At 40.9% G+C, this 27,758-nt stretch overlaps 2 protein-coding genes across 7 annotated transcripts in view; one reads left to right on the top strand and one right to left on the bottom strand.

The window, feature by feature from the left end:
- gtf2h2 (general transcription factor IIH, polypeptide 2) overlaps window positions 1-6,262 on the bottom strand; it is a 92,159-nt gene extending 85,897 nt beyond the window's left edge. The window contains exons 1-2 of one of the 5 annotated variants that reach the window (XM_037259533.1): window positions 5,925-6,213; window positions 5,768-5,842 (exon numbers count right to left, since the gene is read on the bottom strand). The gene's annotated coding sequence lies outside the window, so the exon portion shown is untranslated. Of the gene's footprint in view, window positions 1-5,751 lie in introns of all 5 variants that reach the window. The other 4 variants (XM_037259532.1, XM_037259534.1, XM_037259529.1 and 1 more) reach the window with 4 other exon arrangements.
- Window positions 6,263-11,636: 5,374 nt separating this feature from the next.
- Window positions 11,637-27,758, top strand: part of oclnb (occludin b) — a 35,802-nt gene continuing 19,680 nt past the window's right edge. For both annotated transcript variants that reach the window (XM_037259502.1, XM_037259501.1), the window contains exons 1-4: window positions 11,637-11,776; window positions 23,771-23,847; window positions 25,242-25,938; window positions 26,882-27,040. In XM_037259502.1, coding sequence (XP_037115397.1) covers window positions 23,795-23,847; window positions 25,242-25,938; window positions 26,882-27,040 — 909 coding nt within the window. In that variant the 5' untranslated portion in view covers window positions 11,637-11,776; window positions 23,771-23,794. The remainder of the gene's footprint in view (window positions 11,777-23,770; window positions 23,848-25,241; window positions 25,939-26,881; window positions 27,041-27,758) is intronic.

Genomic DNA, 27,758 nt, shown 5'->3' with positions numbered 1-27,758 from the left:
CCCCCATGCTGCCTTCACGGCCTCGCTAGACAATCGGAAACTACCGTATTTTTTGCTCCATAAGGCGCACTGGATTATAAGGCGCACCTTCATTGAATTGTTTATTTTAGAAATGATTCCATATATAGAGCGCACCGGATTAAAAGGCGCATAAAATAGAAGCTATACTGCAACAAACTGAGGTTGACTAGGGTTGCGGTATGCATCCACTAGCCAATAACCAATGAGCCCTCAGTAAACGATTGCATTTCTCAAACTATCTCCTATAAAAGTGATCGGAACCGACTAAAGTTCGATCTAACACATTAGTACTGCTTACTTATGTTTCCCTTCCATATCGATCCGTAAATTTACTCGAAACATTAACGGAGCAGCCTATTTTGAAATGAAATAGCCTCGTGCCTATAGCAGCTATCATTATAGCATTAGCCACCCGCAAACTCCAATGAGCTTCAGCTCGCAGACTCCCATGAGCCTTAGCAAAGTGTCATGGCGGCCCCCTGTAAACAATCATGTTTCTCAAACTCTCTCCCATAAAAGTGACCGGAACCGACTCAAGACTGATTTAACACATTGGTGCTGCTTATTTATGATTCCGTTGGATATTGATCCGTAAACGTACTCGAAAACATTAACGGAACAGCCTATTTTGAAATGAAATAGCCTCGCGGGTACAACAGCTATTCAGTGACGCCCCCTGACCACGGTTGCCGTAATGCTGGGAAGCGATGTGACCTTGTAATTTACTAGTCGTACTAAAACGTACTGAAACATTTTGGCAGAGCGCTGTGTACAACCAGTGTGGATCAACAAATTCATCAATTGATCCATACACAGGACTGTCTCAGAAAATTAGAATATTGTGATAAAGTTCTTTATTTTCTGTAATGCAATTAAAAAAACAAAAATGTCATACATTCTGTATTCATTACAACCCAACTGAAATATTGCAAGCCTTTTATTTTAATATTGCTGATTATGGCATACAGCTTAAGAAAGCTCAATATCCTATCTCCAAATATTAGAATATCATGAAAAAGTATACTAGTAGGGTATTCAATTAATCACTTGAATGGTCTAATTAACTTGAAACACCTGCAAGGGTTTCCTGAGCCTTGAAAAACACTCAGCTTGGTTCAGTAAACTAAATCACAAGTATGGGGAAAACTGCTGATCTGACTGCTGTCCAGAGGACCATCATTGACACCCTCCATCAGGAGGGTAAGACACAAAAAGAAATTCCTCAAAGAGCAAGCTGTTCACAGAGTGCGGTTTCAAAGCACATCCACAAAAAGTCTGTTGGAAGGGGGATGAGAGATGACCGCAGCCTTAACAGCATTGTGAAGAAGAGTCGCTTCCAGAATTTGGGGGAGCTTCAAAGACAGTGGACTGAAGCTGGAGTCCAGGTATTAAAAGCCATTGTTCACAGACGTGTTCGGGAAATGGGCTTCAATAGCCTTATTCCCATGGTCAAGGCACTTCTGAATTCAAGACAACGGAAGAAGCGTCTGACTTGGGCTATGGAAAAGAAGCACTGGACAGTTCCAGAGTGGTCCAAAGTCCTCTTTTCAGACGAAAGCAAGTTTTGTATTTTATTTGGAAGTCAAGGCGCCAGAGTCTGGAGAAAGGCTGGAGAGAAGCAAAATCCAAGTTGCTTGAAATCCAGTGTGAAGTTCCCACAGTCAACGATGGTTTGGGGAGCCATGTCAGCTGCTGGTGTTGGTCCACTGTGTTTCATCAAGTCCAGAGTAAATGCAGCTGTGTACCAAGAGATTTTAGAGCACTACATGCTTCCGTCTGCTGAAAAGCTCTATGGAGATGATGATTTAATTTTCCAGCATGATCTGGCACCTGCCCGCAGTGCCAAAACCACCAGTAAATGGTGTACTGACCATGGCATTACTGTCCTCGATTGGCCTGCCAATTCCCCTGACCTGAACCCCATAGAGAATTTGTGGGGTATTGTGAAGAAGAAGCTGAAAGACACCAGACCCAACAATGCAAATGAGCTAAAGGTCGCTATTGAAGCATCCTGGGCATCCATAACACCTCAGCAATGCCACAGGCTGATTGCCTCCATGCTACACCGCATTGGTTGCAGTAATCCGTGCAAAAGGATTGCCAACCAAGTACTGAGTTCATTAATGGACATTTTCAAACGTTTGATTTTGTTTTGCTGTTATAAATCTTTTTTTTTTACTTGGTCTGAGGAAATATTTAAATATTTTGAGATAGGATATTTGAGTTTTCTTAAGCTGTATGCCATAACCAGCAATATTAAAATAATAAAAGGCTTGCAATATTTCAGTTGATTTGTAATGAATCCAGAATGTATGACATTTTTGTTTTTTTAATTACATTACAGAAAATAAAGACCTTTATCACAATATTCAAATTTTCTGAGACAGTCCTGTATGTGTATAGGGGTATAAATATGTATGCGTATACATGTAGGTGTATATATGCATGTTTGTAGGCGTACTATATATGCATGTATGAGACTTATTTACGTATATATACTACATATAAATTATGTTTCGATAAAGGGGTGAGAGCTAAGAAGCCATGCTTCTCCTTTACAAATGTATTTTCTTTTTCTCTCAGCGTGTTTATTTTGCTTCCTCAATTTCATTTTGTTTTTATGCAAGTACTTTATCTGAGAACAAACAGGAAGCTCTGTGTTACCGTTTTTTTCATGTATAATGCGCAAAATTTAACAAATTTATTGTCCTAAAATCTGGGGTGCGCATTATACATGGTTACAATTTTATTTATTTTTTTTATGAAGAAAATCTCCCTCGAAATAAAACTTGAAATCACCTTTCTTCTTGTTTGTTGTCAATCGCGCATCGCATTCAGCCATCCTGCCCAACACACTTAGTCAGTAAAATTCATAACTGACGACACATCGTTTGATGCGATGATGCAATCCTTGATGGTGTGTTATTGTCAAATATTATTTATTTATTTCTCCATCGCAAACCGGATATCATACGGAGGCCGCCATTACAGATGCGCAGAACGGATGCGCAAGACATGTCAGCTATATAAAGAGCGAGAGTTCAGTTCTATACCTATTAGTTTCAATTCACAGTTTAATTAGCAGTTCCAATCAGCAAATAACAAAATGCGTATTACAGGTAATATTTTATTTCACAACACTTTGCCTTGTTCCTTTCTTCTCTGCTGTTCACTTCAAACACGCTCCATACGAACACAATGCTCTCGTATCAGACGCTTGCTCGATCACCTGCTCGTTTGCTGTCACAATGTACCCTACACAAATCCGAAACATTCCTTCGCTATCGAGTTTGCTAGCGCATGCGCAGTGATACTGACCGGCAGAATAACATCTGGTTGTTCCCAAAGATGATCTTTTTTCTGAAATAATTTTACGTTTACGGACTTAATAGGAGTCAAAATTTGGGTGCGTATTATACATGGGTACAGGCTTTTTTCCAGCATCGACATGCCATTTTTAGGGTGCGTATTATACATGGGGGCGCATTATACATGGAAAAAGACGGTATTTGTATATTTGAGTATTCTGAATAAAACTGTCAATCAATCAATCAATCAATCAATCAAACAAACCATTATTTGCAATAAATCAAAACCAAGGAGACTGTTCTTTGTAGTTTATAATGTAGAACATAATTATGAAGAACACAAATGTGTGGAGAGTTTTCGGTCACGTACAGTTCCTCAAAAATCCTGTCTTTATGGAGAAGAATTATAATGAACATAATTTTTACAGGAACAATAGGGTCCTTACAGCCTTAGCTGCTTAGGTTCTAATATATCAAGTAATACATTCGGTAGTCTCACTATAAAAAATAAACAGAGACACAAACAGGCACATGCTGATTACATTACAACCTTGTTTGTGAGTGGTTGGGTCTTCCATATTTTGCATCTTGCCCATGTATTTGAATAGCAATAAGCAAATTCACAATATCTATCCATCTATTTTCTTTACCACTTGTCCCCACAGGGGTCGCGGGCGTGCTGGGGCCTATCCCAGCCATCATCAGGCAGTAGGCGGGGGACAACCTGAACCGGTTGCGAGCCAATCGCAGGGCACACATGTTGCTGTGATCGTGTGTGTCCTTGACACAAAGTGAGTATATACATTTCATTGTTACGACTGTCCACTGTTGTGCCGTTTGTCCGATCGCGGTTTGCTTCGTGTGCGCGCCGTTTGATTGACAGCTCTGGCGCGCTTCTTTAAATTTGCCTCGCATCATACGAGTAGCCGTTACGCAGCGGCACGGCGACTAACGGTCGCCAGCAAATGTATTTTGTTGTCTCGATGACTTATGTTTGGTGTGTTGCTGAGAGGATTTCATTTATGGTTATTTAGTATAGCGGAACCGTTACGCGCAGTTAGTTATGTGTTGTGTGACGTCAAATGTTGAGCGTTGATTCACGTGCTGTAATTCTGTCTGTTGCAGAACCACACAGACACACCCCACAAACCACACACACCTTTCACACGCTTCACACAATACCCTTTTGCCAGTTTGCCTGTATGCCCCTATGAGCCACAGTGCCTGTTACTTTTTTGCCAATAATTCAGTAAAGCAATCAAAACTGAACCACGTCTTCCCTCCTGTGTTCTGACCAACACCGGGGAGCAAAAACAGCATAACCATCCGAGCCAACCCCCTATACAGTCCTCAGGCTCCCCAACAATAGCGGTAGCAGTTTGCATTATTTGATTGCAATGTTTTTCCTAATTCAGATTTGTTTCAAGACTACAGTTAGAGTTAGACTTCACTTTAATGGTTAATGCAGTTATTGCAATTTTGTTGTTTTATCACAGTAGATTGGTTTATTTACATTTCAAAAACCAGAAGCCATTCATTTACAAATGTGATTGCACTTTAGTCTACATATTTAAATGTTCAGATATTAGGATGTGACAGTTTTTGCATGATTTGAATGAGGCAAAATATCATGCTTTTTCTCTCGAATATATTGTTATAATCATTTGTTTCAGATGTACTGTAATTATTTTCTGCATAAAAATTTAATTTGGTGTTCAAAAAGTCTTTTTTCAAACTTGAGTCAAAAAGTCATTTTACAAATTTGAGTCTTGAAAAAGAGGGGGTCGTCTTATAATCAGGGTCATCTTATATTCGGGCCAATAAGGTATGTTCTTGGTCCTCTTGAGTCCAGATTTTTTTTTTTTTTTTTTATCTGTCAATTAACATGTTTTCTCACTTTAAGTGGGTTCCCAGGGGTACACTCAAATACACCATCGGAAATAATCCGGTTCAAGCGATGTATCAAAACAAAAGTGTAAGTAAAAACATATGTTAGGACACACAGACAAACTTGTTCAATTGTAAATGTATCTGCGAGTGACTTGTCATATTTTCCACTCTTACCTAGCGAATTAAGTCACACAAAAACACCTCTCAGCTTGAAACAATATGGATTACTCTCCATTGCTGAAAATCATATACAGGGTACATTATTCGAAAATGAAACGAAAATGAAACGAAAATGAAATGAAACGAAAACAAACCAAAACGGCATTTTGCACCTTTCGAAAATAAAAAATAACTTTTGTGTTTCTTTAATTTAATTGCATTTTGTTAAACCTACAAATGTGTCAGATCATTTTGCCGGACCCTGAACATCTCTCTGAATATATCATTCAATACTATCATTCATCTCAATAAATGCAAACTGTTTGATACAGATTTGTATTAAAATATCTTGGGAAGGTGCAAGTGGACCTACCAGTGAGCATGTTCACCATATGTGGGACAAGTCCAAGATCACGTTTCTGTTTGTCTTCAAGTCAACAGTATCAATGGGGCCACACAATTGACTTCAAAAAGTGCAATTCAGTCAGGAGTAAATTACCATTGATGCTAAACTGTAAATTCAAGCCGTAGTGTGCCGCTAATTACCTAGTCAAGTACAAAGTAGGAGTCTGTGGAATCGTTTGTTCAGCTATCATTGGTGTTAAAGCCTAGAATTGAGGGGTCTGAGGATAAATATAGCTCCTCTTTATTATGATTCAGTTACTTCTGGTGAGGCAGGGAAAAAACAGTGAACATACCTAGAATTCAACAACGCAATGGGAGTATGCATCTATCCCTGGTACCTTTCTCGAGCGTGTTCGGCAAATTCAACAACGAGTGCTTCATTTCAATACTCCGTGCGAAACGTGAACGGCGAAACAAGATTCCGCTCCTGCGCCTGAACATGCCAACCGTCAGAAACGACAGTAGGAGGTGCTCGACACAAGGATAGGACAGCGCCGTTGAGTCGAGAGATGGAGCTGCTCTAGAAACAGTCCAGCCCACCAGAATCAATCCCGCCCACTTTCCGTCAAAGACAGTTCCGCCTATTTATTTATTTATTTATTTATTTAATGGCTTTACAACAGGGGTGGGCAATTCCGTTCCTCGAGGGCCGGTGCATGTTTTCTATGTCACCCTGTTGCAACACACCTGATTCAAATGGTCAGATAATTAGCAAGGTCTGCAGAAGCTGGATAACAATCCTGATCATTTGAATCAGGTGTGTTGCAGCAGGGAGACCTATAAAACCTGCAGGACACCGGCCCTCGAGGACCGGAATTGCCCACCCTTGCTTTACAATCTAGTCGAGCAAATAATACTTTTTGTTTATTTCTATTGAAAATACTTTTAATAGTTAAAAAACACACACAAAGGTTAAACTGTTATAAGTTGTTTGTATTAAACGCTTTTTTTATTTGTTGGTAATGGGGGGGGGGGGGGTATTTAGAATTGCATTTCACGTACAAAATAAGCTTACAAATCATATTAATTTGGTAAATATGGTGATATATGAAGCAGACAAGTAGTTTTCAAGTTCTGTACATTTCATTGCATTTAGTAGACATGTTATCTGGGCAGGGGAGCATGCGGCCAGGAATTGAGTTTTCCTTTTGCATTTTCTATTTAATTTCTATAACCACACTAGGTCAGATGGACAAAGAGATTTCATGTATAAATAAGCCTTAGAATGTTTATCAAAATTGAATATTCACATCAACATCAAGATTATTAATGCCAATGTCCCTTCCCCAACAGATATCTAACACAATGTCCTTGCAGGCTATGATCTTTCCTGCCCCATGCCATCAAATATTACATTTTATATTGCTATTTTGACTGTATACTTTATTCCTATATTGTCACCATAATACTTCTGCTGCATTGTAATCTCCCATCTTGGGATCAGATACAGTTGGCTAGGGTGTTGAAACACTTTCAGGCTGTCAATATTATTAATGAAATAACTTGTAATTAATGAACTAATAACAATTTATTATTTTATTTGTATGCATTATTGATTATGTAGTTTGGGGTACCAGTCTTGTTTTTCTAAAATTATTTCTTTGTTAAAGGAAAATTACAAGTTATTTTGTAATTTTGTCTCATGGAATTAAATATCTGCATGGATTATGAGGATATTTATAGACAGACATACAGCCCTATTGATAAGTACTATTGAAGATAAAAAAATGAATGTTTAATATAAACATCAATATTGATAACTATTTTACATTGATGACATCAGTAAACTAAACAGAACAATAAACCAAAAAAATAACATAACCTAAAAAAACAATGTCTAAACACTAAATAAAATCAAATGGAGAGGCTACATGGAAACACAGTCATGTTGACTATCAGTGCTACAGGTGACTATTAGAGCCAAGTATTACAGTCAGTGTGAGAGATCGGACAGTACAGCCAAATGCAAAGCGAAGCCGACTTTATTGTGGAGGGAGAGGGGAACGATGGAGGGCTGAAGCGGCGAACGGGCGAGGCTGCGCTCGTCGGGTGTGGGTAGCCGGATGGTAAACCAGGGGAAGGAGCTGGCGGCTGGACTTCTCACTGGCGAGGACTGGACGTGGCGGACGGGTGATCTCCGAGGAGAGCAACTGCGGACTGACAAGGTAGCACTGGACAGACAGGAGAAGGACCGAATCGTAAAGAAATGGGGAGTCAAGCTTACGAGGAGCGGTGTGCGCGGAGACATCACGAGACAAACTGACGCGGGCTGTAGCGCTTGCCGCGCTAGTATAGTGCTCCCAATGAGCACGCGACAGGTGAGAATGATCCCGGTGATTGGTGGGGCGTGGCTGGATGACACCGGCGCGTGACAGTCAGAGGTCGGGTGATGATGGAGAAGGTGCTGTCTGTGCTGCTGGTGCAGGTAGAGGTGCTGTCTGTGCTGCGGGTGCAGGTGCCATCTGTTCTGCTGGTGCAGGTTGAGATATTGCCTGTGCTGCTGGCGATGGAGGAGGTGCAGTCTGTGATCCTGGTGCTGGTGGAAGTGCAGTCTGTGATCCTGGTGCTGGTGGAGGTACTGTCTGTGCTGCTGGTAGCATCCGTGCTGCTGGTGAAGGAAGTGCTACCCGTGCTGCTGGTGCAGGTGGAGGTGCTTTCTGTGCTGCTGCTGATGGGGAAGGTGGTGGTCACTTCTTCCTACATTAACATAGATGTTTTGTGAAAGTCATTCTTTAGAGCAGGGGTCCCCAACCCCCGGTCCATGGACCGGTACTGGTCCGTGGGTCACTTGGTACCGGGCCGTCAAGCCGCACAGGAAAAAAAACTTTTTTTTTTTTTTCGCCGATCAATTCCTTCTGGTCAAGACGCTCGTCCCGGTCACGTGATATGTTTTCCGAGTCGAGTCCGCAAAAATGAGTAAGAATTTATTTTGAAAAATATAAAAAAAATATTTTTAAAAAGTCGCTGTGTCCCTTGACACAAGACGCTCGTCTCGGTCACGTGACATGTCACCCCAGTCGAGCCTGCAAGGCAAGTAAAAATGAGCAAGAAACAGAGAAGTTTGGAAAGCTTCGGAAAGGGAGAAAAGCCCAATGAGGAGACTGAAGAAGAAGAGGCTACCACTTCTAAGAAAAGGAAAGCTGCATTTAAAAGAACATTTCTGGAGTCGTACTTAAAATATGGATTTATCGCCACAGGTGACTCTGAGGCGCCAAGTGCACTCGGCATATGTGGCGACAGGCTAGCTAACGAGGCAAAACTTCTTCGGCACATGGAGACAAAGCATACTGCATTAACAGACAAACCTTAACCACTTCGGGTGTCATTGTTTCCGATTACGCCTAGATGGGGCCGGCACGTTTCTGAGAAACGAGCTCAGTGCTCCCACTAATTCAACGTAATGGTGAGTTTTATTTTTATGTCATTTATACTTGTTCTTATGCCAGTCATAACATTTTATTTCATCGTATTTATATATTCATTATACATGTATAATTTATTTATATAAATTTATTATTTATTTATATAAAGGCCGGTCCGCAAAAATATTTCTGACGCGTAACCGGTCCGTGGCACAAAAAAGGTTGGGGACCACTGCTTTAGAGTATAGTTGACAACTTGACATGCATTGACAGCAGTGAAAATGTGCCGTTTCTCTGCAGCCCAGGTTGCACAACAAGATTACAATACCTGAAATGGAAAAAAAGAACAGATCTTTTTAAAACAGTCTTGTGTAGTGATGCTTCATGCAAAGTTGCACAACAGACTGCACCCCATACCAGCCCAAAGTGGGTAAACTTCAACTCCTTTGTGGAAAGAACTTGCCTCAAGTATTTCTTTTTTTATTATTATTCTAATAAAAAAGAAAGTATTTCTTTTTTATTATTATTCTAATAAAAAAGAAAAACTGAATAAATTACTAAATATTCATATTGGCAAGTAAAAGCATACTGTGAGGTAACCCAGGCAGGTAAGGCTGGAGGAATGCAAAAAAAAAAGCGAGAGTCACATCAAATGCAGGCCGTTCATTCTTCCACGCGAAGCCCCATTTCAGTCCAGCTGAAAACACTCCCATAGGAGAAGGAGGATCCTGTGACTCCCCCAGGACGCAAACAAATATCCAACAAAACATGTCTGTCTTTCTTTCTTTCCTTAAATCCCTTTCCTTGTTGATGGCTTCATTCTGGCAGTGGCTGTTCAGCTCCTTCCACCTCCACCACCTCCTGCTCTCTGACCTCTGCCTCTCTGCTCTTCCATCCGCTGCCTTAATCAAGGGACCTAACCACCTACACCTGTCAGAGCAGTGACGTCTTCTGGGAAGTGTAGTGTATGCAGCGACCATCTTTTTTTTCTTTTTTTTAAGTCACACATGCACACCGTCATATGTGGGAGTCTAACTCATGGTGCCTGCACACAAGACAGGTGAGTGTACCACTACACCATCAGCATTCCCACCATCTTGTCAGGGATGTAGCAGCCCTCTACCACCTGCCCTCTTGTGATGCCACAATACATTGGTTGAAGATTTGACAAGGAATAATAGGCTAAGAGACGGCTCGGTAGAGTGTCCGCCTCACAGTTCGGAGGGTGCGGGATCGATTCCAGCTCCGGCCTTCCCTGTGTGGAGTTTGCATGTTCTCCCCGTGCCAGCGTAGGTTTTCTCCGGGCACTCCGGTTTCCTCCCACATCCCTAAAACATGCAGGGTAGGCTGATTGAGCACTCCAATTTTCCCATAGGTGTGAGTGCAAGTGCAGATGATTGTTCTTCTCTGTGTGCCCTGCAATTGGCTGGCAACCGGTTCAGGGTGTCACCCGCCTACTGCCTGATGGCCGCTGGGATAGGCTCCAGCACGCCCGCGACAAGCGGTACAGAAAATGGATGGATGGATGGATGGATGGATGGATGGATGGATGGATGGATGGATGGATGGGAGTTTGAATTATTTATATGTATCAGTTTCAATGAGAATAAGCGAACAAACTGGAGAAAATTGCTCGGGGAATTTGTACCCATAGAATGAGTTATTAGTGAGTTGATTTTAATGAAAGAAAAGCAATAATAGTCATCTTAATGGCGACCATAACTGACTAATTACGTAGGTGTAGTGTCAGGCATGTTTGTATTTTTGTTGCTTGCATGATGGCCTTATTAGGAATATCTATTCTGCGGTGGGCAATCTGGGGGTACACTCGGCCTACCAGGCCACCCGGTGTGGGAGGCATCTCGTCACGCCAGTCCCGGAGGTTCCTTGACTGGAGGAATTCAACAAAGAGAGCGACATTGAGATAGTCTTTAGGATCCACGATAACTGATTAAGATATGGTTTGTTGATTTAGGTTGCTCATGTGCTCCACAGGTTTCATCGTTCACACCGGGTACACCAATAAATTACACACACCCACTACATGTAGTTCATATTTTTGTTGTGTTGGTTGGATGTCTCCATTCTGTACTGCACCACACTTGTGGTCATTGAAGATAGTGGCAACTCAGAGGAAGGTTTGAGGGGGGGCGGGCCTAATAGTAAGAGCCTTAATAACTGGTTCTGAAAGAGACACAAACTGAGTTAGTTTATTTAGGTAGTTAGTTTATTTTTTTGATGCCAAATAGGATGTGGAAATGATAATGACGATGTTGCATGTTGTTGTTCTTGTTTTTAACATAACATTTAATTACAGTTTTGGGGAAATGTTTTGGGCAAAAAACAAAATCAGAAATGATAAAGCCATTAGTGAAATGCAAACATAAGTACCAAGCACACTCAGAAATGATAGAGCTACTGGTGAAATGCAAGCATAAGTACGTACTTATGCTTTCATGAAAGCAGTGTGCTGTTGTGTCGATGAGAGAGGAACGAACAGGTTAGTCCAGTAGCATTAAGGAGGAGCAAGTGTCACGAGCACACGCCTTGAAACCTTATTTTCCCCCAGGTACAAAGAACAGGTATCATTTTTCACGACGTCGTTGTGATTCGGATATAGAGCATTGAAAGGTGAGTTTAAAAAATATTTTCCTTCATAAGGATAATTTCAATTTAACAGAAACAAAAATCTATGTTTTAGCACGCTCAAGGATGTTTTTTCTAACTTGCTTTTTGTCGCTTGTTTAATCAGCTGTTTGCTAACGCCATGACACGACACCTAATTTAGCATTTGCGAACGCCTACCAAATTATTGAGCTATATTCGTGGTGCACAGTTGTCTCGGCGAACTGTAGCAGACAGACAAGGACCATTGATTGATCTGTAGCCTGTACTCATTTTTTTTATATTTAAAACAGTGGGGCAATTGAACATTTAAGTAACTGCCACGTTTGGGGAGAGATATCTGTCAAAATTATTCACACAAATACTTCCGCTATTTTCACGTGTTTTTCAGATCCACGTATTTGTGATTTTCACGTTTTTCAGATCCATGAATATATTCGTGATTTTCACATGTGGTTACTAAAATTATATGGGTGATTTTCACATGCGCTTTTTATTGTTGTATGTTTATTTATCATAACTTTATCATTTGTAAATATTCAATTCTGTGCTTGAATTACTGACTGTGCGTTTGTGGATCAGCAGAAATGCGCATACATTTTTGACTCACACAGATGCACACGTACAGATGGGTCTCAGATATTCATTTTTTAAAAGGCAGTGATGCTGTCTCCATTTGAACGGGGACGAGCCATGTCCCGTTTCTCGTAGGCCGATTGAGCACTCCAAATCGCCCATAGTAGGTGTGAGTGCGAGTGCGGATGGTTGATCGTCTTTGTGTGCCCTGCGATTGGCTGGCAACCAGTTCAGGGTGTCCCCCGCCTACTGCCCGATGACAGCTGGGATAGGCTCCAGCATGCCCGCGACCCCCGTGGGGACAAGCGGTACAGAAGATGGACGGATGGATGGAAGTCATGATAAATGCACACACAACAATAAAAGAAACATTCCGCATATTTTTGTGGAGAATTGTGGGAAAATTACACATGTATTTGTGGATTTGAAAACACGTGAAAATCACAGATGCATTTGTTGACCTTAAAAATGTGAAATTCGTGGATGTACAATATTTGTGTGAATAATTATGACACAAATCTGTTCTCATAGCCAATTGAAAAATATATCACAGTGATGAAATGGGAAAAAATTTTGAATTTTAATGCTACAAAATAATCCTATATTCTCTTCTTGGAATTTGTTCTCATCTGTTTTCAGATTTCTACACATTCCTCATAAACACCATGTGCTATACATGTAGTACCGTATTGGCCCGAATATAAGACGATGTTTTTTGCACTGAAATAAGACTGAAAAATTGGGGTCGTCTTACATTTGGGGTCTAGACATTATACCCATTCACTTGTGCGCAGCGGTAAGTTAAAGGTTGCTGGTATCCACTGAGTATGTTGCTGTGATCGTGTGCGTCTTTGACACAAAGTGAGTGTATACATTTCATTGTTACTGTTGTGCCGTTTGTCCGATCGCGGTTTGCTTCGTGTGCGCGCCGTTTGATTGACAGCTCCGGCGCGCTCCTTTAAGTTTGCCTCGCATCGTACGAGTAGCTGTTACGCAGCGGCACGGCGGCTAACGGTCGCCAGCAAATGTATTTTGTTGTCTCGATGACTTATGTTTGGTGTGTTGCAGAGAGTATATCATGTATGGTTATTTAGTATAGTGGAACCGTTACGCGCAGTTAGTTATGTAATGTGTGCCGTCTACGAGTGTTGTGTGACGTCAGAAGTTGAGCGTTAACGTTCTGTCTGTTGAAGAACCAAACACACCCCACAAACTACACACACCCTTCACACGCTTCACACAATACCCTTTTGCCAGTTTGCCTGAATGCCCCTATGAGCCACAGTGCCTGTTACGTTTTTGCCAATAATTCAGTAAAGCAATCAAAACTGAACCATGTCTTCCCTCCTGTGTTCTGACCGACACCCGGGGGCGAAAAGAGCATAACCATCCGAGCCCCTATACAGTCCTCAGGCTCCCCAACAATAGCCGTAGCAGTTTGCATTATTTTATTGCAATATTTTTCCTTATTCAGATTTGTTTCAAGACTATTGTTACAGTTAGACTTCACTTTAATGGTTAATGCAGTTATTGCAATTTTGTTTTATCACAGTAGATTGGTTTATTTCCATTTCAAAAACCAGAAGCCATTTATTTACAAATGTGATTGCACTTTAGTATTGTTGCGTTTTGTTCAAGATGTCCGTCGTTGAGCAAGAAAATAAAGATGTGGAGTAATAGTTGGTTCTTTATTTGCAAGATCTTGGGTTGCTTCACAGCAGTCAGTACAAGTGCACTTCAGCAGATGAGAACAACAACGTCCGACTCCAGATCAGAAGGTTTTATACTCTCCGCAAGCAGGAATACGGAAGAGAAGAAAGGGGAGGGGAAAAGAAGGAATAACATATCCTCATAAGAATGTCTTGTTATCTACTGAATGTTTTGTATCAATGTGTCATGACGTTAATGAGCTCTGCCTTATGTGTAATGCAAAAGTTACCAAGCTGTGTGTGCCGTCTCTGTGCTCTGATGGAGCAACTATGTTTGTATAAATGAATATAGAATTAATATAGAATATTTAGACATTGCTGTTGCTCCCTTTTCAGTCCCCCTTTTGACCTCGACAGAGGTCAACCAAAAAACAAGGACAAACTAACAAAGTGTGTCATGAACATGGGAATATTGGAACATCTGATAAGCGGCCAGTCAATCTAACTCATGGCTCTCAATTACAGTAGTAATCAGTCCGTGTCACAAAGAGCGGAATCAAGGAATACAACAACATCCATATACGTATCATGTAAAACGAACACAGATGATTCCCCGTGCTCACGCCAGGGTTGGAGGAATAGTGGCGGCTGTAGGCATGAGAGTATCGATGTCCGTCCAGCTGTCATTAGAATGTGCGTCGGGAATTTGTACCAATTGCATGGGAGTTTGTAATTTGAGCCATCTCAGTGGAGAAACGATAAAGAGCAAGAGCATAAATACCTAGCATTAAGAGAGTAAATGAGGGAGGACAGGGTGGGGGCTGCAAAGGTGATACATGATCAAAAACTTGTCAGCAAAAAACCACCGTGAGGAGGAGGTCTCGCCTCAATTCTCCTGTTCAACTTGAGTGTGTGAGTGAAAAACCTGCGGTATGCTATAATGCAGGAAAAGGCTCACACGGTCCCTTTGCCTTAGGCGACCAAAATGTTAGCAATAACATCAGTCCGAGATAACACTTGTTTATAGTAGTTCAGCCGTTGGGGGCTTGGCATGCCCACTGGTGGAGGGTTAGCACAGTTCTTACCCCCTTTGCAGCTCTGCTCCGTCCGGAAGGAACCTGAAAACGTCTGCTGTGCAGTCTTTGTCTGCAGTGGCTCAGGGTAGACTACCTGGCCACGAAGGGGAAGAGGATTATTCTGCCTCTTTTTCAATTGGGAGTGGGGACGCTGTCGATGGCGGATCTGGATCTTTGCAGGAATCCTTTACAGGGGCACACTGGGATAGATGATACCACGTGTCTCCTTTGCCGGCCAGCCGGACGGCATGCGATGTGCACTCCACCACTGCAAAGGGTCCAGTCCACGAGGCTCTGTCCACTTTCTCTTCAGGACTTTCAGCCAGATAGTTGGGGTGATTTGAATCTCGGCGGCCCCATCTGGGTCCGCTGCAGTGTGGTCAGCAAACCTGGAATCATAAAACTGGACAATTGGTCTAAGACAGGGGTCACCAACTCCGGTCCTCAAGGGCGCCAATCCAGCCTGTTTTAGGTGCAGCCCTGCAACAACACACCTGATTCAAATGATCAGCTCATCAGCAAGCTCTATTAAGGCTGATAGCGATCCTGATTATTGGAATCAGGTGTGTTGCAGGGGGGATACATCTAAAACAGGCTGGATTGGCGCCCTTGAGGACCGGAGTTGGTGACCCCTGGTCTAAGATGTGTGTGTGTGTGTGCTTACCACCATCCGGATCAGCAACTGGAAGGGCCGAAATTGATCCAGGAAAACAGCAACCTTTCTGCAAATGGTGGTGGTGGCAAATGGGGCTTATAGCCCCTGGATTGACGTTACATCTGGGGTGCCACAAGGGGGGGTGTAGTTTCACCATATGTCTTCCTCCTTTATATGGCTACCCGGGATGCTTTGTTTGAGGACACTCTTGATGTTGGATATGCAGATGACATCAGGCTGTCAAGAGCAATCCCCATCTCCAGCATCATGTCAGACTCATCAATGTGCCTGGAGACACAAAGGCTGGACGAATGGGCAGCAAAGCACAAAATGACACTCAACGGGGAAAAGTCGGTTGAACTCCGGATATGTTTTGCACGAAACCAAATAACCAAATCAAATAAAAAAAACTCAAAAGGGGTGTGCCCAGTTCGAGCATTAACAGACATATGCACACACATCAATGCGAGAGGGAGTGCTTGAACCCAATTCAAATTCAGTGTATCTTTCAGTTATCTATGTCTCATGTTCAAATCAATTCATGTTCAAATCATTCATCATTTTCCCAAAATGGTTCAGGGTTCAACTGCTAAATTTCTTTTAATATTCATAAGATTTAATAATAGGCCTTCACACTTGTTATTTTACACCATTCACTTCCTTCTTCTTCTTCTATTTTATTCTCCTCACTTTTCTATCCTTCTACTACTTCCACATAATTCAACCGATTCACTCCATTCCACCTTTGACGTATTCCAAATATTCACGAGATGAGGGCTTCAATTTTTCTCGTTCCGAAAATTTTCCGTTTTCGCAAAATTTGCAAATTTCCGACAAATTTTTCCCCATTCATTCTTAATGGCACATTCAACATTTCACATTTACGTCGTTCCAGTTTTAAATTCAAATCATTCAGCACATTCAAATCACATTCGGAAAGATTCTCGACATTCCCAAAATTGCCAAATTTAAAAATTTCACGTTGTCACGTTTAAAATTTCCGCAACATTTCACAAAATTTCGTTTTTCACCTCTAATTTCTACATTTTTCAAGTAATTCAACTCATTCTAACATCATTCTGCAGCATTCCCCCAGATGTTATTCAGTTTCTTCGCCTTCACATGCAATTTCTCCAGAAATTGCATTTTCTAGTTATTATTCTTTTATCAAACATATTCCCTATTCCTTGTAATTGGTCTATTCATCTCCTACATTAAATGACCTTCTAAATATTTGTTGCTTATCTTGTAGCTGTATGATACATCACCGTTTGCAGTTCGTCTTGAATAAAAAATTAAATAAATAAATAAATAAAAAAAACGTTAAACCTTATTATCCCTAAATTGTTGCCATGCAATGTATCCATTCCATGTTGTTGCCTCTCGTTCACTCCCTTCTTTCTTCTGCTCCTTCCATCACTGTATGTTGAATTCTTACATGCCCTGTTGAGGCTTCAAAAACAAGTACATTTGAAAAAACATTGAATCTCATAATTTACAAATTGATTCTACTTACTCATTTACACTCACTCTCCCCCCTTTGACACATTCATACAATGTGTTAAATTGTGTCATCAGGGATCAAAAGGGACCAACAAAGCGTGCCGGCACAGTATCATACTGATCGTAGCTGGACTAGCTGATCCAGTCCTGTCCGGTCATAGGACTGAAACGGGCATTCCACATTGAACCATTTTGTCGTCAATGGTGCCCCTGATCAATCATCAAATCCTAGGTATCTGTACGATACTTTTCAGGTGAGAGGAATTCCATCCCCCATCGTGACAACAACACCCCAACTCCAAACCATCCCGGCCAATCATATTGCGCATGCACACACCTACACACTCACAGACACACGGGCGCCCATTCATTCACCCTTACAGCTCAACTCTCATCCCACAACAAGCAAATTTAGTATGTAAGTGAGCAAGCAAACATTGAATCCTAAAAATAATTCGACCTGTTTGGACAGTCTCGCCAATTAAATCTTTCGTAAATACATCAATCCAAGTTTCAATAAAATTATCAATAAATATTTCTACTCGAGAGGCTAAGTATGGGTCTGTGTTATGCGGGAGCATGCCGCATCAGATGGCTCCCAAAAAAATTATCCTAATCAATTATTCTCATCAAAAAGTAAAAAAAAAATAGTCAGACTAATTCCTCTGGCTCTTTACTTTGTCTGATGTTTTACTTTGGCATGTTGTTAACTGTCGCTTTTATGCATAATTAAAGGTCAAAGGTTCTTACGGCACTTTTAACTCTCCTTTTAATGCAGTGATCCCCAACCTTTTTTGCGCCACGGACCGGTTACGTGTCAGAAATATTTTCGCGGACCGGCGTTTATATAAATAAATAATAGATTTATATAACTAAATAATACATTTATATAAATAAATAATACATTTATAACAAATATATGAATACGATGAAATAAAATGATACGACTGGCATAAAAACAAGTATAAACGACATTAAAATAAAACTCACCATTACATTGAATTAGTGGGAGCACTGAGCTTGTTTCTCAGAAACGAGCCGGTCCCATCTAGGCGTAATCGGAGACAATGACACCCGAAGTGGTTAAGGTTTGTCTTTTAATGCAGGATGCTTGGTCTCCATGTGCCGAAGCAGTTTTGAGGGCTTCATTGCCTCGTTAGCTAGCCTGTCGCCACATATTATGCAGAGTGGGCTTGGCGCGTCATAGTCTTTTAAATGCAGCCTTTTCTTAGAAGTCGTAGCCTCTTCTTCTTCCGTCTCCTCATTGGGCTTTTTTCCCTTTCCGAAGAAGCTTTCCAGACATCTCTGTTTCTTGCTCATTTTTGCTTGCTTCGCGGGCTCAACTGAGGTGACATGTCACGTGACCGAGACGAGCGTCTTGACCTGAACCGACGGATGTAATTGGGAGAGAATCGCCAATTTCTTTACATTTTTCAAAATAAATACTTACTCATTTTTGCTAGCTTTGCGGGCTCGACTGGGGAAACACGTCACGAGACCGGGACGAGCGTCTTGACCTGAATTAATTGATCGTCGATTAAAACAATTTTTTTTTTTTTTCCTGTGTGGCTTGGCGGCCCGGTACCGGTCCGCGGCCCGGTGGTTGGGGACCACTGTTTTAATGGACACAACTCTCTGACAACATAATTTCCACTGAGGTGTAATTAACTATTGTATTGATTAGGTACATTGAGCAACCTAGCCACCTTTTGACTGAATTAAATTGGGTCCAAATGTCTTATTCCCAATTTAAAAATTTCCATTGGCTAAATTTCAACTCGTTTTAAGTTTGACAAGCCAAAATATCTGATCCCACTGCTTGTTTCCTACCGTTTTAGTATACTATCTGTATTATCCAAATCTATTCCACACATTATTCCCATTTTATCAAAACTCCTGAGTTATGTCAAACTCAGTGCCAAACAAGCTTCCATCCACTTTGACCCAAGCCCCACCAAGTTTGGTAACGCTTCAGCAAGGAGTCCAGTTCGGTTGTTGGACACTTCATGTTTCACGTGTCTTTCGCAGCACCTCACTGTCTCAAGTTCTGCTTTAGTCGTCTCAGAGCCAACCTTTCTTTGTTCTTGCAATGCTCAAAGCCAGGGACCGTTATATTGTTGGTCAAGGCTGCAGGTGGAGTCTTGGGATCGAGTTCCAGGGCACTGGGAGAGACAGACTGGGACACCAAACTCATAAGATTGTCTACAAATTTAGTTGCCATTCATTCCCAAATAACTTCTGTTTATCAAGTTCCCCTAGTGACATTGATCTCTTTTGCATACTGTAAGTCCTGCAAACTCATTCTGTTTTCAAGCTACATTTTAGCTGACGGTTTTCTAGTCAATTAACTCATCTTGCGTCTGTGTTCCAAATGTACCGTAATTTTCGGACTATAAGTCGCTCTGGAGTACAAGTCGCATCAGCCATAAATTGCCCAAAAATGTGAAAAAAAACCATATATAAGTCGCTCCGGAGTATAAGTCGCATTTTGGGGGGCAATCTATTCGACAAAATCCAACACCAAGAACAGTCATGAACGAGCAACAACAGGCTAAACGATAGGTATGCTAACGTGACATAAACACAAACGAAGAGCTGAGAACGGCCCTGACGTAAAATTCAGTTATTCAAAAAACTATTACATAAATAACACGTTAATAAAACCATCTGTGTCACTCCAATTCATTAAATCCATCGATCGTCCTTTGTCAACAATGCGTGCGCGCCGCTGACGGCGCTTGCACTTCAAAATATTCCACAGGCCCATATAACGATATATAAATTATATATCAAATAACTATTATATAAGCAATAATGTTATCAAACCATCTGTGTCACTCCAAATCATTAAATCCATCGATCGTCCTTTGTCAACAATGGGTGCGCGCAGCTGACGGTGCTCGCACTACAAAATATTCCACAGGCCCATATAACGATATATAAATTACCGTTTTTTTCCATGTATAACGCGCCCCCATGTATAATACGCACCCTAAAAATAGCATGTCAATGCTGGAAAAAAGCCTGTACCCATGTATAATACGCACCCAAATTTTGCCTTTTTTCTTTTTTTTTTTGATCGTCCCAATGATCGTCACACACGCATCTGGGTGTGGTGAAATTTGTCCTCTGCATTTGACCCATCCCCGTGTGATTTTGATCCAACCCCTGGGGGAGAGGGGAGCAGTGAGCAGCAGCGGCGCCGCGCTCGGGAATCATTTGGTGATCTAACCCCCCAATTCCAACCCTTAATGCTGAGTGCCAAGCAGGGAGGCAATGGGTCCCATTTTTATAGTCTTTGGTATGGTCTTAACTAGGCTGGATGTATTTTTTTTTGTTGGCGTTGATTTCTCCGACTGCCCATAAAGGCACCACCGCGATCAGTTAGGTTAAAATGAAAAGAGAGGAAAGTGACGTGCGGACATGTGAAAAAGGCGGCTCTGTATGGGAGAGAAGTTGAAGAGGAATAAAAACACCCTTGGAAACCAAAACTTGCCCCTCGTCGTGACTCGGAGCCGCAACAAATGTTTCGGATTTGTGTAGGGTACATTGTGACAGCAAACGAGCAGGTGATCGAGCAAGCGTCTGATACGAGAGCATTGCGTTCGTATGGAGCGTGTTTGAAGTGAACAGCAGAGACGAAAGGAACAAGGCAAAGTGTTGTGAAATAAAATATTACCTGTAATACGTATTTTGTTATTTGCTGATTGTATGTATTAAACTATCACATTCATTGTCAGTCAAGAAGAGAAGAGGACTATTCGCATCGGATCCATAGTGCGCATGCGCAGTGATACTGCCTCCGTATGACGTCCAGTCCGCGATGGAGATTAAAAAACAATATTTGACAATAACACAGGTTTCTGTTCCTGTCTTTGGTAATGTCCCCCTGTCTTTTTGTTCCACGTCTTTGTCGGTCAGTCCTGTTGTTGGTTTTGTTAGAGAGTTATGTTAGTTTACCAAGTCTGTGTTTTGAGTTCCTCCAATGAACCCTGGTTCAAGCTGCACTTGGTCGCCCTCTTCCTTTCCACACTCCATCCGTGACAAGATTTTCTTCAAAAATTGTTGTCCCATGATTTTCTTCAAAAAAAAAAAATAAATTAAAAAAAAATAAAAATTAAAAAAAAATTGTACCCATGTATAATGCACACCCCGGATTTTAGGACAATAAATTAGTTAAATTTTGCGCATTATACATGGTCAAAAACGGTAATGCGACCTATATTACGGAGCGACTTTTAGTCCGAAAATTACGGTAATCATTTTCTGTATAAAAATTTAATTTGGTGTTCAAAAAGTCTTTTTTTCAAACTTGAGTCTTGAAAAAGAGGGGGTCGTCTTATAATCAGGGTCATCTTACATTCGTGCCAATACGGTATTTATAATCTAAGAATTATAAAGCTGTGATTGATTGCAATATATAAAATTTGTGCTTTGAAATACTTGCAGTCAGTAAATTGTGTGATTTCTTCTTCATAGTACTGTATTTTAATATTTTAATTTCTCCGGGCACTCCGGTTTCCTCCCACATCCCAAAAACATGCTTGGTAGGCCGATTGAAGACTCCAAATTGTCCCTAGGTGTGAGTGCGAGTGCAAATGGTTGTTTATCTCTGTGTACCCTGCACAGAGATAAACAACTGGCAACCGGTTCAGGGTGTCCCCCGCCTACTGCCCGATGACGGCTGGGATAGGCTCCAGCACTCTAAGCGGTTCAGAAAATGGATGGATGGATAATTATTAGCTTCTTTATTTAGGTAGATCAAAGCATATCCATCCATTCATCCAGTCATTACCAGTGGGAGTGAATTGGGCTCATTGCCAATTTGAATATTATACCCTTTGTTATAATACCCCGAACACTAAAAACAGTCGATAGGAATTATTTATTGAAGTCTCTTGGGCTGAGGTTTTGGTAGTTTTCAAACGCTTTCTAAGCGCATGACTGGAATGTGACTCTGAGTTTTCAGATGACTGGAGTAAAACCTAAGATAGTATGGTAAAGCAAAGACAATATGTCTGCTTTCACGGAGGATTTAGGAAATCAAAAGGTATTGACAATCACATTTGAGATATGAAATCAGTTATTTATTCAATTATCAATCAATTATTTATTTTAAAAGGGTTCCTAGACATCTCGCTTAATTTCCATTTTGTGGCAGTAATTATGTTTTAAATTAGATTAGATTAGTTTATTTGAAAGAGGGCGGTGACGGAATTTTTGTGTTTATTGTTGCCTTGGTCATTTAATTGTCCAACTATTGATGTCAGTGTTTTACCTCAACCAGACAAGCAGCTCGGTTTTTGAGTTTTTTGGGTCACTATGGAAAGTAGCAGTTCAATGTGAGTGGATGATCATTTTCTCACAGAAGTTGGTTTACTTCTGACCATTTGTACGCCCTAGCTGCCCTACCTCTGAAATGCAGGCTGCGTCCCTGTGCACAGAACACCATTACTTTTTCTCATTACTTTAACAACATTAACAATAACATCAACTAGTATGCACAATTTGTTGCTAGAAAGTAATACAAGCATGATTAAAATAACAATAAAAAGAATGAAGGAGAGCGAGCTCGATTTGAAGCTACTGGGTTAAAGTAAAAAAAAGTGCATGCCACAAACAGTCCACTGTGATTTCATGTCTGATTTCATGAAAATACTGGCCATGCTCTAGTTCCATTGTTTCATAACCTCAGTTTCAATTGCCCCTTTATAAAAATTACTTTCTCTTCACAATACTGCTAAATCGAGTGTAATAAAATATAAATCATGGTCAATCTAAGTCGTAGGCCATGGTCAAAGATTTCAATAAAGTAACATCCGGACATTAATCGAGGAGACAAGGTAAATCAAACAGTGTTTTTTTTATTGTACCGTGAATCATCAAGTTATGATATACAAAACTTAAACTCGGTTGAGCATGAACCTGTGATGATAAATCTGCTCTACCAATGGGCAACCAACAGTCGGTTTCACTGTTTATTATTGTGGTTTTAGTTTACAGTGGTGTCAAATTGTGCTGTATCATGTTGCAGGTGCTTTTCATATTTGCATTGTCTCAGTTAGTAATATGGGAGTCAAAATATTGGACAATTTGTCATCTGTGAATTTATGGATGTTTATTTGTTGATAAAAGGGATATTTAGAGCTCAGGGGGTCATTAAAGTTGCTTGGTGTTGTTGACATAGTCACTGTTTTCCCCTTTTTAAAAGGGAAACTGTTTTCATTATTTTTGCAATAATATATCCCACATGCCTGACATCGACATATGTAAAGGTGCCCTCGAATTTGCATTGTAAACGTCACTGCATATCTGTTTTCTGGGTTTGGTCATGTGATGTCAATTTCAGTTGACAACAGAGGATGGTGCAGAGCAAAATGGCATCACCCTCTTACTGATGAAAATGGATGGATTAAGCTGCTTAATTATTAGTCCATAAATGTGATATTAACCAGAATACATGTTAAGACTTGTATATTATCTCAAAGAAAATCTTTGCCTTGAGTTCCCCTTGAAGTGAACCTGTGTGATTTTGTTATAGAGTGCATTCTAAGTGGACTTCACAATGCCACGCGACAAAGTCAGCATCCCTCCATACCAGCCAAGTGGCAACAAACAGTGAGTGTATTATTATTTTTATATAACATGATATATGATATACTAATACGTATTTTATGGAATGTGATTGGGTGGCGTGGCTCAGTGCTAGAGCGGTGGAACCCCAGAGGTTAGGGTTTTCATCCCCAGCCATCGTTGGTCACATGATGCAATGCGGCCTTCGTCGCCCGTGCGAGTATAAAGAGGCCTTTAGTCAAGCGAAAATTAGAACAGCTCCCTATACACATTACTATTTTGCATTTGGACCTCAGTTTCATTATTCATTATGAATTAATGAGGCAGAAAATATTCATTATGACAGGAAAATATATACCTTTGTATTAGTGCTTTGCACAAATAAGTCGGAATTTACTCGGATTGGGATATTGGCATATTAATAATCGATTTATAATTTGCAGACTCTATTGTATTGTAATCTATTGTATTTCTTAATGTGTGAGAATAAAAACTCCTAAAACTACTGGGATGAGATGGTATGCCGTCAGAACTGCTGTTTTGTTGTTAGCACTAGTCATCAGACAGTTACAGACCAGCCTGTGTGGAAAATGGCAGTAGACCTGCTTCCTACTAAGAAATCATGCGTCCTACTCATATAGCGAGGAGGATTACATAAAAGTTGCCATTAAAGGGAAATTGATCACTTTTGGGAAATCACTGGAGTGAGCAAGGACACACGCATTGCACTAATAAATTGTACAACACAATAGATTTAAAATTGGACCAAAACAATAGCCAGTTCAGCAAATGGCTCAATGGTAAAAGACACACTGAGACCTGTCCTTGGCCAGTGTTTGACTTGGGATCATGGAAATTAAAGTAAATTAGGTGATGGATGGATGGATGGATGGATGGATGGATGGATGGATGGATGGATGGATGGATGGATGGATGGATGGATGGATGGATGGATGGACCGATGGATTTTAGATTCAAGGTCCAATATCCGTTCACAAAGTAGGGCATCTCAAAACTACGTAAAATAAAAAAACTCATTTAAGGCATCTAGTGCAATGACTTGTACTTGAGCACATTAAAGAAGGCTCTGAAAATATTTTATGATTTATTTGATGCATCAAAATTAGAACAGCTGCATGTCAACTCAAGTTGCAGGGACAGCTGCTTGGAGAAACTGGCCGTGTGTTTAGTCTGCAGGGGTGGCACAGGGTGGCTCTTCACATTATGACGTCACACAGTGAGGTCCCGTTCGTTTTCTTAGACCGGAGGAGCTGTCCTTAGCAATGAATGCTCGAAGATGAGTGAATAGAGGAAAGCACCACTTTAGTGAAGAATTAGCATTTTAAAATTGCTAAAATCTAAAAAAAGGTGATGTAGTTTCATATTGCTCCTTTAATATTGCAAAATGTAATCTCAATTTCTGTTTTCTTTTGTTGCAGCCACAGCAACAGACACAGGCATAGTGAGCTCATGTCCAATCCTGCATTTTCCTACCATCCAGCGGACACCATGCTACATTTCTATCGCTGGAGTTCACCACCGGGCGTGATGAAGATACTTTGCATCTTGATCATCATCATGTGTGTGGCTGTGTTTGCTTGTGTAGCCTCCACCCTTGCCTGGGACTATGATATGAATGCCATTGGTCTGGGTGGTAGCAGCAGCTTGTTGCCAGGCTATGGCTCCTCATATGGTGGCGCATACGGTGGTGCATACGGTGGCAGTTATGGTGGCGCCTTTGGAGGAGGCGTTGGCGGTTCCTATAGTGGCTACGGTGGCTATGGAGGATCAACACAAATAGATCCTGTTGCTGGAAAAGGCTTCATTATTGCCATTTCTGCCATCACCTTTATAGCTGTGCTCATCATTTTTGTGTTGGTTGTGTCAAGACAACGTGCTGCTCATTCATCAAAGTTCTACCTAGCAACAATCATCATCTGTGCCATCTTGGCATTTTTGATGATCATCGCCACTATTGTGTACCTGTGTGCCGTAAACCCAACCGCCCAGTCCTCAGGGTCTATTTACTACAATCAAGTTCGACAGCTGTGTGCTCAATATCAAAACCAGAACCAGGCCCAGGGTATTTTTCTCAACCAGTATCTGTACCATTACTGTGTGGTGGAACCCCAAGAGGTGAGATACCGTCATTGTTGTGCTTGAGCTACTTTTCAGCTTTTTCAGTGTGTGTAAAGTGTGTATGCTTACATTGTTTGAAATTCGAACGAGTATTAAAATGAATTGTTAGTATGAAGTTGATGCTTTTGGAATGCTTATGGCTCTGCCTCTCCTCAGTTAATGGAATATACAGAAATTTCATGTTGTGCAAGATACACCAAAATCTCGATTTTACGCGGACTTTGGGGTCCAGAATTTGGGAATTGCCTTAACCCTGAAAGCGAGTTGTATAGAAAGTCTTTTCTTTTTAGAAATGCATGTTTTTAGGCAGCTGAAGGAGTCCTGTGTCACATTAACTTACATCAGGCATGTTGTTGTGCAGCCATCTGTCACCGTGAATGCTCCCCACACATCGAAGTCTGTTGACATTTTATTAAAAGAGAAGCAATACGCAGATGACAATCTCAGGCAGATTAACTAAATCCTTTGGATGCTCTGTGAATTGGAAGGAAGAGAGAATAAAGCAGCCAGTTATTCTACTACTGTGTCCGGCCACGCTCTTACTTGAGCGTGACTGTATGGATGAGGTGTTTCCGCAAACTTCCCCCTTTCCGAATCAAAAACAATCCTAGCTATCCGTAACACTGTAATAAAGCAGTCATAAAGCTCAAACAGCACGACTTATTATTATAAAACGCCTTTATATTGGTCACGGAAATTCGTCAAATCAATAGTGCTAAGGTTTACGCGCTAGTCATTTAGCTTTACGGTCCATATATCATCAATTTAAAATACTACTTGAAAATGTATTTAAAATGAAAGAAATTGGGGTACATGACCAAACCGCATTAGACAGCATGGAATTGAAGCGTGCAAAATCGAGGTTCAGGTATCTCAACAATCCCTGACTTGTGGGTTAAAATTGGCTTGACACTGACAATTGGTTATTTGTTTTTTACAGGCTATAGCAATAGTCTTCGGCTTCCTGGTGTTTATAGCCCTCATCATTCTTCTGGTGTTTGCTGTTAAGACACGCTCCAGCATCAGGCGCTGGGGCAGAGACCGTATTCTATGGGAGGAGGTTAAGGTTGTCAACGATAGTCACAGCATTGGAGAGTGGGTGAGTGCGTAAATTTGTATGGTAGAATCAGAATGGCATAGATGATGGTGGAAAGATGATGATTACATGTTCAAAAAAAGAAACAGGAAAAAAATACAACCCCACTGTTAAAATACACATGGACGTTTTTAGGGCATGGGGTGTAAAATAAAAAAACATTGCTTAATATAGGGAAGCCTATTCTCACAAAAATATGTCTGTATTAAGTGGATAAAGAGCTGTACGTTTATGGCGTTTTTCCACCTTTGGTACCTCAAAGCGATTCACATTTCTTCCTCATTCACCTACTGATGACATACCATCTGGAGACCCCTGAGTTGGGAGATTATCACTGATCCACGCTGTTCATGCCCCCCCCCACTTACACAGACACTCACACACACGCACACATATACACACACACACGCGCACACACACGCACACACACACAATTTAGTGTATTCCATGAAAAATAACATAATTGCACAAGGGTTTTCAAATCATCCATTGGCCTTCTAACACAATTCGCAAACACAATGGACCATTAGAACTGGATGGATGGTTGCTTTAAATGAGCCTTTATACACCTAGCTATTGCATCAAAAAACATCAGCTAGAATAGTCATTTACCACATTAACAATGGATACAGTGTATTCCTGGTTAGTTTAGTGTTATCCTCATTGAAAATAGGTGATTTTATTTTAAAATAAGGACATTCGTAGTGACCCTAAACTATTG

The sequence above is a fragment of the Syngnathus acus genome, chromosome 9 (assembly GCF_901709675.1).
Source record: "Syngnathus acus chromosome 9, fSynAcu1.2, whole genome shotgun sequence".
Lineage (NCBI taxonomy): Eukaryota > Metazoa > Chordata > Actinopteri > Syngnathiformes > Syngnathidae > Syngnathus > Syngnathus acus.
Note: the sequence above shows the minus strand (reverse complement) of the source record. Positions and strands in the feature narration are given on the sequence as shown.